Genomic DNA, 17,111 nt, shown 5'->3' with positions numbered 1-17,111 from the left:
ATAATGATATTGAGTAGGAGATCAAACAACATTTGTGCCTAAAAATTATTTCAGTTCTTTTGATTAGAAGGACCAATCAATTCAGTGAAAGAATATTCTTAAAATATTAGTCTAACTAGTTTCACTAAATGGACAGTGTAAGCAAAGTTTAACATGTTGAGATATATATATAATATAGCTTCAAGCTCAGGCTCAGAACGTCAAAAACTAAAGGATAACATGTGTTTTGTTCCATTGGATTTTATCTAAGATATTTTATTCTAAAATTAATATATAATTTGGACTGGAATTAATTCAAATCAATCTAAAAATTGCCACTTATTCCTTCACTTTGTTCTAAATTTTAAAACCCATGTTTCACTGTGAACTCTGAGGTTTTTTCATTTGTGATTCATTTATATTAATTTACTGTTAATTTTATTGTTCATTCCTGATAATAACATATAAATATAATGTCATAATCTATCTTTTTTGCTCTATTGAAACTTACTGTAAATATTTTCCATAACTTAATACTCTTGGAAACTAAACAGCTGTAATTTTTCAGATAGCAAATATTATTTTTAGTTGTAATCTGGCCAGCATTTGGGGCTGACTTATCTGATCTAACTACTTAACCAAGTGCCCAATCTGAATTTCACGTTGTGCTGTGAATCCCTTGTAAAGACTAGCATGGGGAAAAAAAGATACTAGTTTTCCATTAAATCAGTACAAAAATAATATTTGGAAATCAATTTTTTAGAAAAACATCTTTTGTGTGATTAAATCTCCTCATATTAAAAAAAAACTGCTCATAAATAAGATGAAATGTAGTCTCAAAACACAATTGTGAAAAAAAAAGAAGTTGTATCAAAATAATAAAACAAATTGTATTTCTGCCTGTAGTTGACAAGATGAACTATGATTTGTTTTGATTCCAGTGTCAGTTGGGTATGAATATGAGTCATGTTTGGATCTGACTCTGTGGGAAAAGAGAACGGCCATTTTGCAAGGCTATGAATTAGATGCTTCCAACATGGGCGGTTGGACATTAGATAAGCATCATGTGTTGGATGTTCAGAATGGTAAGTAAGATCTTGTTCACAGATAATTAATATTGCTCACGTTCAAACTGACTAGATTGCAGTAACATTTTATTTCATATATGCTGTGGGATTAGAATTAGTAAAAAATAAAGATATACAGTTGACCCTTGAACAACATGGGGGTTGGGGCACCAACCCCCTGAACAATTGAAAATTTGTGTATAACTTTTGACTCTGCAAAAGCTTAACTAATAGCCTACTGTTGACCAGACCTTTACCAATAACATAAACAGTCGATTAACATGTATTTTGTATGTTTTATGTATTATGCACTGTACTCTTACAATAAAGTAAGGTAAAGAAAAAAAATGTTATTAAGAAAATCATAAGGAAGAGAAAATACATTTATAGTACTGTACGTATTTATTGAAAAGAATCCACATGTAAGTGGACCGTGCAATTCAAACCTGTGTTCAAGGGTCAACTGTATTTTTAAAGTATACAAAAACCTGAAGTGAGGACTACATAATACTCTTTTCACTAATTTTTAAGTGTTCATATATTCACCACCAAAATAGTTTTCCCATTAAAATGTGACTAACTTTGGTGCTGTATTGAAAAAAACTCTCTGTGGGTACCTTCACCACAGATTCACCTAAGGCATGTCTAATTCTACAATCAGGAAGTCAATGAATTGATCCAAAGTGTTTTCGGAAGGTTTACCAAAAACAGAGAGAGAGTTTTGTTTTTTTTTAAAGAAAAATAAAAACCTCTGTGACTTTACCAAAATATTTCTACTAGATCTTAATCCTTATGTAATTAGTCTGAGTATCTAAAATTTTTTTCTGTTCTTCTTAGACTGTATTTAAGAAAAAACTTCCCTCCTACTCAAAGTGGGTTACTTATATACTGTTTTTTGACTTTGCAAACATTAGGGGAAAAATAAGTGAATAATCTGAGAAAAAAAGCAAAAATCCAGAGTGTAACTTGTAGTAGACTTTATAAGTGAATATGAACTGAAAAAACATATTTCAGCTATCACAAATCCAAAGAAATCAATCACTTGCAAAATTTGGCCAGCTTAATTTCATACATATTATTAATATTATTTATATTAAATAAATGCTGTTGTCTTTACATTTTGCACATGTGCTGGCTATATCTCAGATAATTTGTAAGTACTTTGCTAGAAAAGCTGAACCTCAAGGTAACTTATTCTGGCCTCCTATCCCAAAGCATGTCACGCTACTGTGTTTCCCTGAAAATAAGACCAGGTCTTATATTAATTTTTGCTCCAAAAGACGCATTAGGGCTTATGTTCAGGGGATGTCATCCTGAAAAATCATGCTAGGGTTTATTTTCCGGTTAGGCCTTATTTTCAGGGAAATACAGTAGTAACTCTATTCTCCTTTCACAAATAGCCAGAGAAGGAGATTTCATAGTGTCGAAGAACTAATTTAGCTTTTGACTTTCTAGAGGTTTTTGGATGGTTCAGAATGTTGAATTGAGCATGCAATAGAACTAAATGTTTGAACTAAGTTAATGGGCACCTTTTTTTTCAGATTAGTGTTGCTTTGGTATTCATTCTTTAAAAAAATAAATAAATATATATATATATACATATATATATATATACACACACACACACACACACACACACACACACACACATTTTTGAGGTAGAAAGGGTTTTAAATTTCCAATTATACTAAATTTAAAGCAGTTTCCCAGCCAGTGTTTGTAAACGCTGTTGGTACCTTACTTACCTCCAGAAGAAAATAGTACTGAGCAAATCAATAGCAAGAAAACAAAACAGAAAAACCTTTCTCACCTTTCCTATTTTGTGACAGCACTGAGCTCACTCTCTTAACCATTGGGTCCTCATCAGGACATCAGGTTTCAGTTCAGGTGGCACTCCAGAAGGTCAGGAGCAGAGCCGATAACTAGTGCCCTAGGCAGCACACACTTTGGAAAAGTGGGCCTCCCAACCATGGAGGATGCGCGATGTTCTCTCTCATCATCGCAGGGTCTGAGCAGTGGTAGCTTTAGTCTGTTATGTTGGCAACACAAAGCTTAATCATGGTCTTTCAAAATGCAAAGCCATGTGCCAACAGTGCTGGTAGCTGTTCTTGATTAAATTATTTTAAATTGTATTTCACACAGTTTGACATATTGCTATAGTCCTTCAGAAGTGCTTTACAAACAAAACTGGGGGAAATCTCTCTAGATGTATTTTAGTTATTATGAGTCTATAGGTAAAGTTCATAACCAGTTAGCCCCAGGACTGTATCCAAAAGACTATGAACCAGTGGCTACAAGCAAAGAGCTCTGGGAAAGCCCATACCTGTGTAATTCACCAGTTATGATACCCAACACTCAGTATAGTGTTCAGGTGGATTAAGAAACTTGCAGATATTCTATGTATGTATATATGATAAACACACACACACACTATGCCAGAATAATAGATAGTTAGCATTTAGTAAAATATCAGGTCAGATGTGAAAACCGCACTACACAATATTCTGTTCTCCAAAACAATGTCATAAATTATAAAATGTTATTTTTTAAATGTGAAGTAACCTATTCGTGTAGTGAACTGATTGTGATTTCAAATTTTATCCAAGAACAGTTTGACAAGTAGTGACTTTTCAAAGTGACATGTGTCTAATTGAATAAACAAAGTGATTTGTAATCATGACAAGGTGGATGAGCTATGAAAATATATTAAGGAAGAAGAGAAGGCAAAAATGTAGACAGTGACAGCTATTTGTGCAGGCACTCTGGAACATGGAAATAAATATTCTAATGTTCATCTTTCTATCCTGTCATAATACAGGAGAATCATGAAAGACCAATTGTTCAAAGTCATAACTGAATAAATCAGGTTCAGGAGAGCATAGGCTGGCTTGTAGGATTCTTCTGATGAAAATTACAGAATTGGCTCTTAGAGAAAATTATACTTCAGTAATTGTCAAATAACATAATCCCAGAAAGAAGGACCTTAGCTGTCATCCATGTATTCTTTGAATATTCAAGGCATTATTTCTGTTGTTATGCATTCCATCTGTTGTTATGACCCAGCCTTAGCTAGATTATTTTTTCTTAAATTTGAATAAACCTGCTTAATTTTTTCCTGCTTTCCTTATGTAAATTTGGTGTGATTGTTATATCACCCAAATGCAAAGCATTAAAAAAGTAATCCTAGAATCCACCTAAAATAGCTGAGTTATAAGGGGAACAGAATTATTTTGATCTCTTCTTCACCTTAAAATTCTCCTTAAGTGGGAGGAAAAAAATTTTTCTCAAGTTTCTTGTTTATGTTTTCATGGGATTGATTCTTTTAACAGTATACCTGCTAAAAAAGCATAAGAATTGGCTTGGAGAACTGCTTTGAAATGTAGAACATCCAATGAGTATAATATGTACAGCTCTATAAAGTCAAAGCAACAGGTGGTATATACAGATAACACATTGAGAAGGGTCATGATACAGGCATGGAACAATGACAGCTGATCATCCAGTGTACATCAGACCAAAATGGAACCATTGATCTATATATAATTATGGTAAATGAATAAAATTAGAATCTCAATGCAACTCTAGTTTCTAACTATGAAAATATTTACTATTCATCTGGAATTTTTTCTCAGATTTTCATTGCAGGCCATAATGGAACAGATTGGCATTTTGTCCTCTTTAAAATGATTGGCACTTTCATGCCATGAAGGAGAATTCACTTTAAATAATAAATTTCCCTACAGTTTTGTTATGTATAACATTTTGAATAAGTACAGATATATGCCTTCTTATATCGGACAGAGTATAAGCAGAAGAATATTCTTTGACAGTATAGCAGTATATTGGAGGTTTGATATGTAATTTCTAACTTTGTTTTCTGTAAAGCATTTTTCAAACCCAATGATAAAGTCATAAAGAAGAAATTCATATTATGGTGCACATTTTCATTAATTGGATTAATATGTAATATTTTCAGTATCATTTAACAATTAGGCAAACTTGTTATTCCCTAAAGAACATTATGTAGAGCATTGGTCTCAAACTTGGTTGCACATTAGGACCATCTAGAGAGTTTTCTAAAATCTCAATGCCAAGACTAAACCCCAGACCAATTAAATCAGAATCTCTTGGGGTGAGAGCCAAGCATCAGTATTTTTCATAGTTCCCCAGTCAGTTCCAATGTATAGCCAAGTGTGAGAATCACTGATGTTGAGAATTTGGGTTTTTTTATTTTTCTTATTAATCCTTTGTTTCTTTTACCAGACATTCTTTAAATTCATAACAGACAGCATTTATATATACATATATACATATATATAATATTTTATACTAGGTAATTGGAGTTCTTTCCAGTAGAGCTTTAAATAAGTTTCTCCAGTCCAAATCTAAGTGGCACTGGATTGTAGTTAGATCTATAGTGAACCTGTTTATTTTTTATCTTTACTCTTTTTATTGTAAGAAAAATGCATTTTATTTCTTCTAGGTATACTGTACAAGGGAAATGGGGAAAACCAGTTTATCTCCCAACAGCCTCCCGTTGTCAGTAGCATCATGGGCAATGGACGAAGGCGCAGCATCTCATGCCCAAGTTGCAATGGTCAAGCAGATGGAAATAAACTACTGGCCCCAGTGGCATTAGCTTGTGGGATCGATGGCAGTCTATATGTAGGGGATTTCAACTATGTGCGCCGGATATTCCCCTCCGGAAATGTAACAAGTGTTTTAGAACTAAGGTATGTCTTTCCTTAATTTGGGATTTTAATCAAATCTAAACCTTCCTTTACAAAAAACAAAAAAAAACAAAAAGTTAAGTCTAATGTGCTAACTTATTTATTTAAACATAACTTCCCAATGTTTAAAATTCTCCCTAGAAAGACGATAGATTCTTGGTTAAAGTTAGGAAAAACATGACACATCTATGTTGTGACATAAATGTATAAAAGAGTATAAAGTCACCTAATATATGAAATGTCTCATTGATTCAAGTGCATTTTTCTGTGGTCCAATCAGATAGAACTATGATTTTTAAATCCCTTTCATTGTTATTAGAATAACCTTGTGATATATATCATTACTCTTTTATTTCACAGTGGTTGAAATTAAGGCATAACATATTTTCTTACGGTTATTTTCATAATTAGTTGTAATGCCAGTAGTTCAAGTAACAAATAGTTGTCGTTGCTTTGTTCATTTAAGTGTGATTATCATTCTGTCCTGTAAGTTATTTGATAAGCTTTGGCCTACAAAATTTATTTCCAGTGTTATTTCTGCTTAAGTTGGCAATTTTCCATACAAAGTATTAAATTCTCAGTAGTCAACTCATTATATCTTGGAAACCTTTTCTAACTGTGCTCTTTTTCTCACCTTTTTTATCTGCTTCCACCAAGAAATAAAGATTTTAGACATAGGTAAGCATGCTTAACCAAGCATCTTGGTTATTGTATATTTTCAAATGTCTTCTTTCATTTCGGTGTGACTGTCTGCCATCATCATGAGAGAGGAAACTCAGTATCACAGAACATCTAAGGAATTAAAAGTGATTAAATGAACTATTATTATTCAATGTGTTGCAAATTATATTATGAATATAATTTGAAAACTATTTTCAAGTTGATTAATTACATAGATTTTGCTCTCAAAAATTATTACAATGAACATATCTGTATAACAAAAGATATTCCTAAACTTCAGTGACTGACTCACATAATCTAAGCCATAATGAGCAGACAAAAGTTAAAACACATTAGGAAAGTTGGAGGAGAGTTTAGTTTGACCAATAGCCAAAGCAGATCCTAGTTTATTGGGCCCAAAGCTTGTTTAATTTGGGGGACTCTGTTTAAGACAAAGAATTTAAAAATATTTTACTTTGGCAAGTTTTGAAAGACATAAGATCACATGAACGTGTTGCCAAGGGCCCTCACTAAGCTTGGCAGGGTCCCAGACAAGTGAAGGTCCCTACAGCTTTAGGTTTATTGACTTCCTGGCAAATTGATCATTGCTGTAGTTTATATTTTCCTAAATTAAAAAAGTAACTAGATTTGAGTTTGAAGTAGTAATGTTTTCATTAACATCATTATGGAGGAAAAGGCTTTCTTCAAAGCCAGGATGAATACTGTTGAAGCAAATATAGAAGCTCAAAAGTTTCTCAGATTCTGTTCATGGTGTACACTTAGTTGGAGAAGGTACAGTAACAGCTTGTATATGGACACATTTGACTGAAAACTGCACTCAGGACAGCAGAAAAGGGGGAAAAACTATGTTTTAAAATAAAGTTAGCAAAAAGCAAGATATAGTGGACATGCTAGATCTGTTTTGGCCATTAAAATATCTAATGAAAGGATACCAGGTGGGAAGAATCACAGTAGTTTCTGTGAGATTCTTGAGATGAATCAATCAACATCACCCATTTAAACTATTGTGTAGAGATTAACAGCTAGGAAATAAAATCCAACATTCTACTGGAAAATGTGTAGCTATTGCATATCAGTATTACCAGGCATGGTCCCATGACCTTTTCTTGAGATCCCCTATTCATCTTGTACTGTCAGCTAATAGCTCAGTCACATGCAAAGATTAACACTAACTTTCTCCAGACTACTGGGAAAAACAGCATGCAAAGCTCTGATATTAGACATCACAAGAAAAACAAACAAAGAAACAAAAACTCATAGGCACAGACAATAGTTTAGTGGTTACCAGAGGGTAAGGGGGGAGGAGGGTGGCAGATGAGGGTAAACAGGATCAAATATATGGTGATGGAAGTAGAACTGACTCTGGGTGGTGAAAACCCAATGTGATATATAGATGATGTATTACAGAATTGTACACTTGAAACCTATGTAATTTTCCTAACTAATGTCACCCCAACAAATTTAATTTAAAAAATAAATAAAGATAAATTCTAAAAATTAAAAGAAATCACAGCAGAATGTCATAATTTTTCTGGCCTTTCCTTCTTGGTAACTGTGGAGAAATGAGGAAAGACAAACAGGCGTGTGCACCAACTAAATGTGAAAATGCTGGAGGCAATACAGAAAAAAATCTACCAAAACAGCTACCTTTTAACAAGCTGGCCTATTCCATGCCAGGCACAGTGCCAGATATTTTATATATGTTATTGCAGATCCACACAACAGTCCTCAGGGTTACACACGAGAAAATTAAGGCTCCAGGAGGTTATATATCTTCCCCAAGATACAGAACTAAGAAATGCAGAGCAGAGATTTGAAGCACTCTAAAAAGTGTGTTCTTTCCACTACAGCACAGTCAGCCAGTTTTTATGTGTCCAAATGGCTAGGTTTCTATGGAGTTATTCCCTGGATGTTCCAAAGGCTAGATGTATTGCATAATCATTTGACACATTACTTAGAGCTATAATCTGTATCTGGGAAAAGAATCTGTGGGGTGACAGCTACATTATTATTAACACCATAATATGAACTCATTATGCACTAACTCATGGTGTTTGGCGGTGATACTCATTGTAATCCCTCTCTCGTGACCTTTCTCCTCTGTACGTTACCCTGGCTAAATTTTGGCTCCTGCATTTCCTCTTATGTTCCATGCATGTAAAATACACTGTTTGGGTTTTATATTGATATTCATCTTCATTAAATCAATATTAACTGGTCACTTACCATGTGTTAGCCCCTTGACAAATAGGAGAAGATAATGTCCATACACTCAGAACTCACAATCTAGTAGGGGGGAAAAGACATATTGTAACAGACTAAATAATGTTAGCAGTCTCATTCTTTAATCGTACCCACAGTTTATGCTGTGGGGGTAATTCTGTGGAGGAAGAGATTACTGGGAGATGGCAGTGTGGTAAGGAAAGTAACCTAGAGGTGTTGATACTTGACCTAAGTCTAAAAACGAAGTCTGCTTAAACAGAAGAAGAAGAAAGGAGGGCAGGGCTGAAGCAAGAATGGAGACCAAGTAAAGTTACTGGGGTCTGCAGGCATGTTCTGAGAGGAATCAGATCCACCTAAACCTGAGCAGGTGACTCATGTTGGTAATAATAAGAGATACAGGTAGAAAGGCAGGTTAGGGTCAGATTGCTGAAGGCCCAGAGTGCTCCACGGAATTGTTACTCTTTTATCCTAAAGGATAACAGAGACAGTGGGAACGATTTCCTGATCTCAAACAAGATAGCAGCATACGCAAAGTGGCCTTTTCGGAAGATTAATCTGATTATCAATGTTCACGATGACTTTTAAAGATCAGTTAGAAAGCTGTGTGTGAAACCATGAGATGCGAGGTACCTAAAATAATATGGCTAGCAGAAGGAAATCAACCAATAAAATAAAGAAAGTCAGGAAATGGATACACTCTATATGGGTGATAAAGAACAGGAAGATGTAGAAAATATCCAAGGTTTTTGAGCCCTAGTCATCAAACAGGTAACAAAATCATTGAGAAAAATAGGGATTCCGTTTGCCTAATAACTAATTAATCAAAATTGACTTGACAAAACTACGATATTTGAGCTTATTGGAGCTTCTTCATTTAGCTGACAAAATTAACATTCTTTTAAGATGCTTTTTTCTATTTACCTACCTATATCATCTTTCTTTTATAGGCCGATGGGATCCTACCTAGGTTTCTTCTTATCCCCAATTTCCTGCCTAGCATAAAAGTAATGAGAGGCTTAGGAAAAGGTGATAGGAAGAAATAGAAATAGAAAAATATGTCTACATCTATAAAAATGAACACTGTAGTCAGTTGTTTATGATTAAGTAAAATATAAAAATGTATGCTTCTTGGTTCTCTTACTATGTTTCATATACTATCAACAGTCTCATTAATTGGACTAATGAGGGAAATAGTTAATAAAAATACTGAATAACGAAATAAATATGAAAGCACATAGTCTTATTATTTTAAAATTCAGAGTATTGTGTCGTACCAAAGTTACTAAGTATTGCCAGGATATTATATCAAGTTAAACTACCTAGCTATACTTTAATGAATAGACATAAATACTATTCAGCACATGAAATTTTTTAGATAAGTGGAAGGTTCTGAAATGTTTAAAAAATAAGTTTCTCTTAGATATACTAAATATTTCTCCCTGTGATGCTTATAGTATTAGTTGGCTAACTAATGTTAGGTAGTAAATTTTAGTTCATCTCTGTTCCAATTCTTAAAAATTCCAAAATAAAGGAACTTAATTAATACCAGCCACAGGGCATTTAAACACGTAGGACTGAAAATCAACTTTGTGAATTTTATATTACCAACTAAAAGATCAAAGGAAGTGCCAGTCACAGGTCTGTGGATTTGAATCAATTAAAGTTTAGATACAAAATCATAAAAACTTGATTCAGCACTTCTTACTGACTTAATATTTAAAAAATCAAGTGGGCACAGAAATATCACATCCAAAAGCCCCGCTGCAATAATCTAAACAGTCTTTTTTTGGTAGCCAGAAGACAGTTTACTTTTATACCTAAATATAATTTATGCTTCTTCAAATCCTCTGTGTTCTCAAGGCTATGACACAATTTCCAATTAAAAAGATAAAAGTACTAATACTATCTATTGTATAGCTTGTTCTTTGCTAATATTTCTCTAGTCTAAGAAGGTTGACAAAACAAATGATCAAATCCAGTCTGTATTTACCACCGGATCTGTGTCTAATTAAATAAGACCGTAGAGAAGACGGCTTGATAATTGTGATCATCTAAGCAGTGCCGGATGAGTTAAGAATCAAGGTGCAATATACCAAAGCGTCTAAACTTGATGTCAGTTTCTTTGATTTTGCTGCTCTGAGTCCAAATCTTAATGTTATTTTAAAGTTCTCTGAAATGAAAATCTCAATCAATCACACAGATTCCCCCAAATCCTGCCTTTTTAAGTGCCTGCGCTCCAGCGGCCAGCAGACTGTTTTCAGGCATTGTAACCTCACGTTTTCACACGAAATAAATTACTGATCTAAAACCTCACCACCCATTTGTACCAACACACCAGCAGCCTCTCTAGAGCTTTGGCTTTTCAAGCAGGTGGAGAGCAGGAACAAGCTCACCCTATCAGAAGCCTCTGTGCTTCAATTAGGTGTCCTTGAGTCCCAGGCCCCTCACAGATAAGCTCAGAGCTTCTCTGCCACCAGTCTAACGAAAAATCTCCCAGCTCACGTTTTGTTTTGTTTTTAATACGTCAGTACTGATCCATAATCTCCATTTCAGAGGGGCTGGGCTCAGAGACGCAGCTCTCTTTTGCCGTGCTAGGCTGCACTGCAGGGAAATTATTCGGTTCATTTCCTACCCTTCTGTGGGGAATATTTCCAGAGACAAGGTCTCTGCTCCAGGGTCATATGCTCCTTCATGTTTGTTCTTCTGGGCAATAGAGTTGTTTGCAAAATTAGAGCTTTCTTTGGAGGACATTTTTAAAACCATTGACATATGTTGCTTGATTTAGAAATGTCTGTGTCTTCAAAGAAGGAAATGCTTCAGGACAGGAAAGAGCAAACAGAAACACCACCTTGGAGATTCTCTTTTTACTATCCCACTGGAGTAAAACTGATGCCAAGAAAGGCAGAGCTTATGATTTCAATATCTGGCCAGGATTTTTTGCTCCAAGAAAACTCATGTCCTGTAGCTAAAGAGTGTGCCACTTCTACTCAAGCAGCCACCTCAAAAGTCTGTTGTTGTTGTTTTCTCAAAATGGGAGACATCATGAGAAAGTCTGCGTTATTCATTTACCTTTATCATCACTATGCTGCAAACAATTCAGAGTGGATATTTCAAAAAGGGTCGACCGTATTTTTGTATTTTCTGCTAAAACAGCAAGACTAAGGAAACAAATTTGAATCTATCCAAGTTTAGATCATTATTTTTTGTACTAAGATTTTCAGAAGGCAAGTAATATTTTAGTTAGTTAGCAATGATTATTGCACTCCTACATTGTATAGCATTACAAGGCAAAAGATACATTGCAATATAAGAGAAGTTAGGACAAAAGCAAATATTAAGACTAGCTAATGCTTAGTGAGTATATGTAATGCGCTAGCCACTGCTCTAAGGATTTCACAGCTATCAGTTCATGCCATCCTCTGAGCAGCCTATGAAATACGTATGATTATTATTATTATTTCCTTTGCCAATAAGGAATCTGAGGCACAGATAAGTTAATAACTTGCCCAAGGTCACACAGTTAGTAATGAAGCTAGGATGCATAGTCAGGCAATCTGGACCAGAGGTCAGGCTCATAGATACACTGACAAGAACTAAATGTGTGTGTATGTATATTCATAACAAACTGTACAACTATTCATAATTGGTATATAATTAGAGAGATAACAAAGACTACAGAACTCTCTCCAATGTCATGTCTTTCAAAATAGATTCAGCTCGATTAGGCTGCAGTTCTGTCACTAGCTATACATACCTGAAAGACCAGTTCTGTCAATATCAGACTGTTTATAGGGGGAGAAAAATCTCTTTAAAATTGCTCTGAATGTTTATATTGATGTATAACTTTTCACCTCATTACAAAGTAATAAACTACCACATCAAGGAGCACAATGTGTCTTGCTGCATTTAAAATGCCACACATCAACTTAGAAAACATAATATAATAACACTTAGCATGGCAAGTTGATCATGTGGTATAACCCAGAAGTTCGGAAATGTTTTTTTTCAAATAACTTGCATCTCTTTATGAGTTTCTCCTTTCACGTTTCACCCTTTCAACCTTTTGCACATATTTACACACTCAAGACCTCTCACTCTGATCTGTCTCTTGTCACTAAAAGATATTAAAGACTGGAAGGGAGACTTCAAAACTGCAGGTGTTCAGGCTCTTGTGAGTCTCAGCGCTTCCCTGGACACCACCATCACAGCCATAGTGCTTTCCAGATCTCCAGCAATTCTCTGCGGACTCTGTGGGGGGTCTGCCATGGCCCTCTACCAATGTGAGAAACACTTGTGGAAACTAGAACCTGTTATTTTAACAATAGAATCTTACAGGAGTAATAAAGGACATATATTCCCCACTTAAAAGGAAGAGCATTCAACAGTGAGAATGCTTCATTAGAACCTAACCAGTAATAAGAAAACCACTACACCATAAATTAGATTAAATATCTTCACATAGTTAGATTTATACTACATATTTTAGATATTCACATATAAAATAAATGGAAACAAGCAGGAGAGAGAGAGAGAATATGAATGAATCAGTAAAACTGGGTTTGTCACCAGAAGATAGGTGAAACCTGGCAAATTCCTATCTGTTGACATCTTTATTGCCACAGCCAATCATTTAAATTCTTTTTAGAACTGTTTTCTCAGCAGGCAATACTTGTACATGGTACAAAATTACATTAATTCTAAGACTATGGTGTGAGGTGTTTGTAAGGAGATTAACTGTTTAATTCCAACTGTGTGTCATAATTTGTCCATTCCTTGATAATGTTGGCCTTACCATTTTTTTTACAGGTAATGGGACATAAAATATAATATATTTGCGCTAGTTTATACAACTGAGGCACTGTGTTTTACGAACAAATCTCTGTATCTCACCAAATTCATAGACAGGTTTTAGAGCAACTCAATGTACAAACTTTAAAAATAAAGCTGATGAAAAGACAAATACCATATGATCTCACCTATGTGTTGAATCTAAAGAACAGAATAAACAAACAAACAAAACAGAAGTAGACTCAGAGATATAGAGGGAAAAAAACTGAGGGTTGCTAGGTGGGAAGGGGCTGGGATGGATGAGAAGGTAAAGGGATTAGAAAGTACGAATTAGTAATCACAATATAGCCACAGGGATATGAAATACAGTTTGGAGAATATAATCAATAATGTAAATATTTTGTAGGGCATCAGATGGGCACTGGACTTATTAGGGAGACCACTTCATGGACTGTGTAGATATCTGACCACTGCACTGTATACCTGAAGCTAAAGCTGAATAATATCGAATGTCAACTATAATTATATATATGAAATATATATAGAGACACAGGATGTGGAGTACAACATAAGAAATAGAGTCAGTGGAATTGTAACGGCTGTGTATGATGTCAGAAGGGTAGTAGATTGGGGGAGGGGATTATCACTTTGTGAGGGGTGTAAATGTCTATTACATTGTTTTATACATCCGAAAATCAATCAATCAATCAATCAATCAATTATTCAATCAATCTAGCTGATGCATCTACCATTCTGACACACTGTGTGTGTTAGGCCACCGACTGAGCCTACCTCCGGCACTTTAATGACCTCATTTTATAGAATTTACCCCATAGCCCAGGACAAACACTGTGACTACAACATGTTACCTTTCTGCATTATGATAGAGCAACCAGACATGCTACATTTTTTTCAGGGGCAGGTGTTCATTTTGATTTGTTTTTTTAGGAAGAGAACAGGAGAATTCCCTATGATGAGGTCCAAGTGAAATTAAAAATATATTGGATTTCACTGGAGAGTTTGATAGAGATAACCTTCCCCTGGAATTAACTTTATGTCTGTCACTCAAGGGCAATTTATTAAGGGCTTTGCATCAAACCAAAAAGATGTAGAGAATTTGCTTCTATCTTTTAGGCTAGAAGCATTTTGCCTACTGAAGGTAATTATTTTTAAGATGGCTGTTTTAATAATATTTAAATCTTTAGCAACAGGCAAGGAAGGAAAACAATCATACCAGAGATGCCTACCAATTCTTTTCAGTCATTCTTTTAGGTCATTATTAAATATGCTATTCATTTTCCGATCTTTGATAGTGGATTTCAGTGTATAATCAGTATCTCAAGATCTGTTTTATTTTGCTTGTAATTTCTCTCTGCATATTAGGAGTAACTCTCTTGTGATGTTTATGTATGATCCGTTTTTTACAGCAGCAACCCAGCTCATAGATACTACCTTGCAACCGATCCGGTCACAGGAGATTTGTATGTTTCTGACACTAACACCCGCAGAATTTACCGCCCAAAGTCACTTACGGGTGCAAAAGACTTGACGAAAAATGCTGAAGTGGTTGCAGGGACAGGGGAGCAGTGCCTCCCATTCGATGAAGCCAGATGTGGGGATGGAGGGAAGGCTGTGGAAGCGACACTCATGAGTCCCAAAGGTACTGACTTTTATCAATTTGGGGGTTTCTTTTTATTAAAAAAGAAAAAGGGTAGAAAATCCAGTTGGTGCCTGATTGTGTTTAATGCTGAGTCTAACATTTTATCCTCAGCTGTGTTCTGGAAAGCTGGTTCACATCTAGTGTTTTTAAAAGCCTTTTAGCGTGAAACTGCTAGAATCCTAAGTTGATTTTACAGTAAATATTAGGTTCTTGGCATTTTTTTTTATTATTATCATACCATTTTTTTCAACTTTTCGAAGAATAAAGTAGCTACTCTGTGTTATTCAGGTCACATCCTGTTCAACTTCAAGGAAGTGCCCAAATTCTTTCATTGTCCTGGAATTTCTTTGTCATGAATGAGTCCCAGGCCTCTTGAAAAACCATCACTAAGCAACCCCATTAGCCCTCACCCAGTTTGGAGCTATTAAACTTCTGTTTCTATGCCATGGGAAAAAATGCTTGCTGTGAGGAATTTCTAGAGGTAACAAGGGATAAAATTCTACGTGATAAAGGTTTCTAGCTTTTACACAAATCAGGACTGACTCATTGCTCATGTATTATGCCATTCATTACAATGGTTTTGGTTTAGGGCTTTATTTTCTTTTTCATGATAGCTAGCAACTATTATGGGAACAAGGACTGGAAAAAGGTATTGGTTATACTGAATTATTCATAATAGCAAATTTCATTGTAACAAGGTCAACAAAACACTAACCTTGGCTTAGATCTATTTTTGTTGGAATACAGTTGCTCTAAGTTCAGTGTAACAGAATTTGACCTATTTCTATAATTTATAGATAACATACAGACACTGTAATTTTGTATTTAAAACACAGGTACTACGTATTTGATTCACACAGAAAGTGGAAATTCTTACAAATTTGGTTTATTTCTTAATTATATTTTACATGTATTTATATTGTAAATGCCTCTGTTGGGTTTTTTTACTAATGTGTTTGTAATCTACAATCCTACCTGTTACCTTTCCCCCATGTTATCACTGGGGTTAAATATTAAGTTTAATGATGGGCCTAAAAGTTTAATCAACGTAATCATTTCTGAAAACTTAGTAACACTTTCTTCTCTTGGATAAAGGAATGGCAATTGATAAGAACGGATTAATCTACTTTGTTGATGGAACCATGATCAGAAAAGTTGATCAAAATGGAATCATATCAACTCTCCTGGGCTCTAATGACCTGACTTCAGCCAGACCTTTAACTTGTGACACTAGCATGCACATCAGCCAGGTAGTTAAAATATTACGCTGAATTGTTTGTTTATCCTCTACGTGACCTGATTTACTATGTCAGTAGCCTGTGATGGCGCCATATTAAACTGCATACATCCTGCGTGGCAGTAGTTGAGATAAAGTTGTTCCATTTAAGTGTATCTCAGGAGCTAATAAAAAGGTATTTTCTTCTATACTTGTGCATTTGATGAATTCAGTGAGATGCAAAACAAGTATCACCAAGAAATGCTAAGCATTTGTAATAAAATACCAGTAAAGTAGCAGCATGCAAATATTCCAAAAAGAACCAACCAGCTTAAATCTCTAATCCTTTGAATGCATGAGCTTCTTAGGTAGTAGAGAGAACCCACTATGATTAGTTCCAATGGACTTACATTCAAAATTAGGAACTTTACTATTGGCCTGATTGAAAACACAATAGAACACTAATGTATGCATAATGTAAAAAGCCCTGACATGTGGTGGTTATTACTGCTAAAAGGAACATATGTGTTCATATCTCACTGATATTTAGTAAATCACTATTAAGAGTTTCATTAGCTGTTTGGCTGTAACTTGCAAATCTTTTCGATAAGCTGTATTTTTAAATAAAATGTTATTTCCTATAGTTGTTTTCACTCAAAATTTTCAAGTTTATTTTACTGTAGGTATTCCCAAAAAAAAAAAAAAAAAAAAAAAAAACAATTTTAAAACAGGTTATCAAATTAAGGGTAATTTCGCCAAATGTTCTA

The 17,111-nt window shown here is 34.7% G+C and overlaps 1 protein-coding gene across 18 annotated transcripts in view; it reads left to right on the top strand.

Annotated features, from left to right (window-relative positions):
• TENM3 (teneurin transmembrane protein 3) overlaps positions 1-17,111 on the top strand; it is a 2,352,866-nt gene that overhangs the window by 2,295,401 nt on the left and 40,354 nt on the right. For 10 of the 18 annotated variants that reach the window (XM_074329881.1, XM_074329880.1, XM_074329875.1 and 7 more), the window contains 5 exons: positions 921-1,064; positions 5,530-5,779; positions 6,434-6,454; positions 14,896-15,128; positions 16,224-16,378. In XM_074329881.1, coding sequence (XP_074185982.1) covers positions 921-1,064; positions 5,530-5,779; positions 6,434-6,454; positions 14,896-15,128; positions 16,224-16,378 — 803 coding nt within the window. The remainder of the gene's footprint in view (positions 1-920; positions 1,065-5,529; positions 5,780-6,433; positions 6,455-14,895; positions 15,129-16,223; positions 16,379-17,111) is intronic. The other 8 variants (XM_074329882.1, XM_074329878.1, XM_074329873.1 and 5 more) reach the window with 3 other exon arrangements.

This window comes from Rhinolophus sinicus, linkage group LG04 (genome assembly GCF_036562045.2).
Source record: "Rhinolophus sinicus isolate RSC01 linkage group LG04, ASM3656204v1, whole genome shotgun sequence".
Lineage (NCBI taxonomy): Eukaryota > Metazoa > Chordata > Mammalia > Chiroptera > Rhinolophidae > Rhinolophus > Rhinolophus sinicus.
The sequence above is the reverse complement of the archived record's forward strand: the minus strand, read 5'-3'. Positions and strand labels throughout refer to the sequence as shown.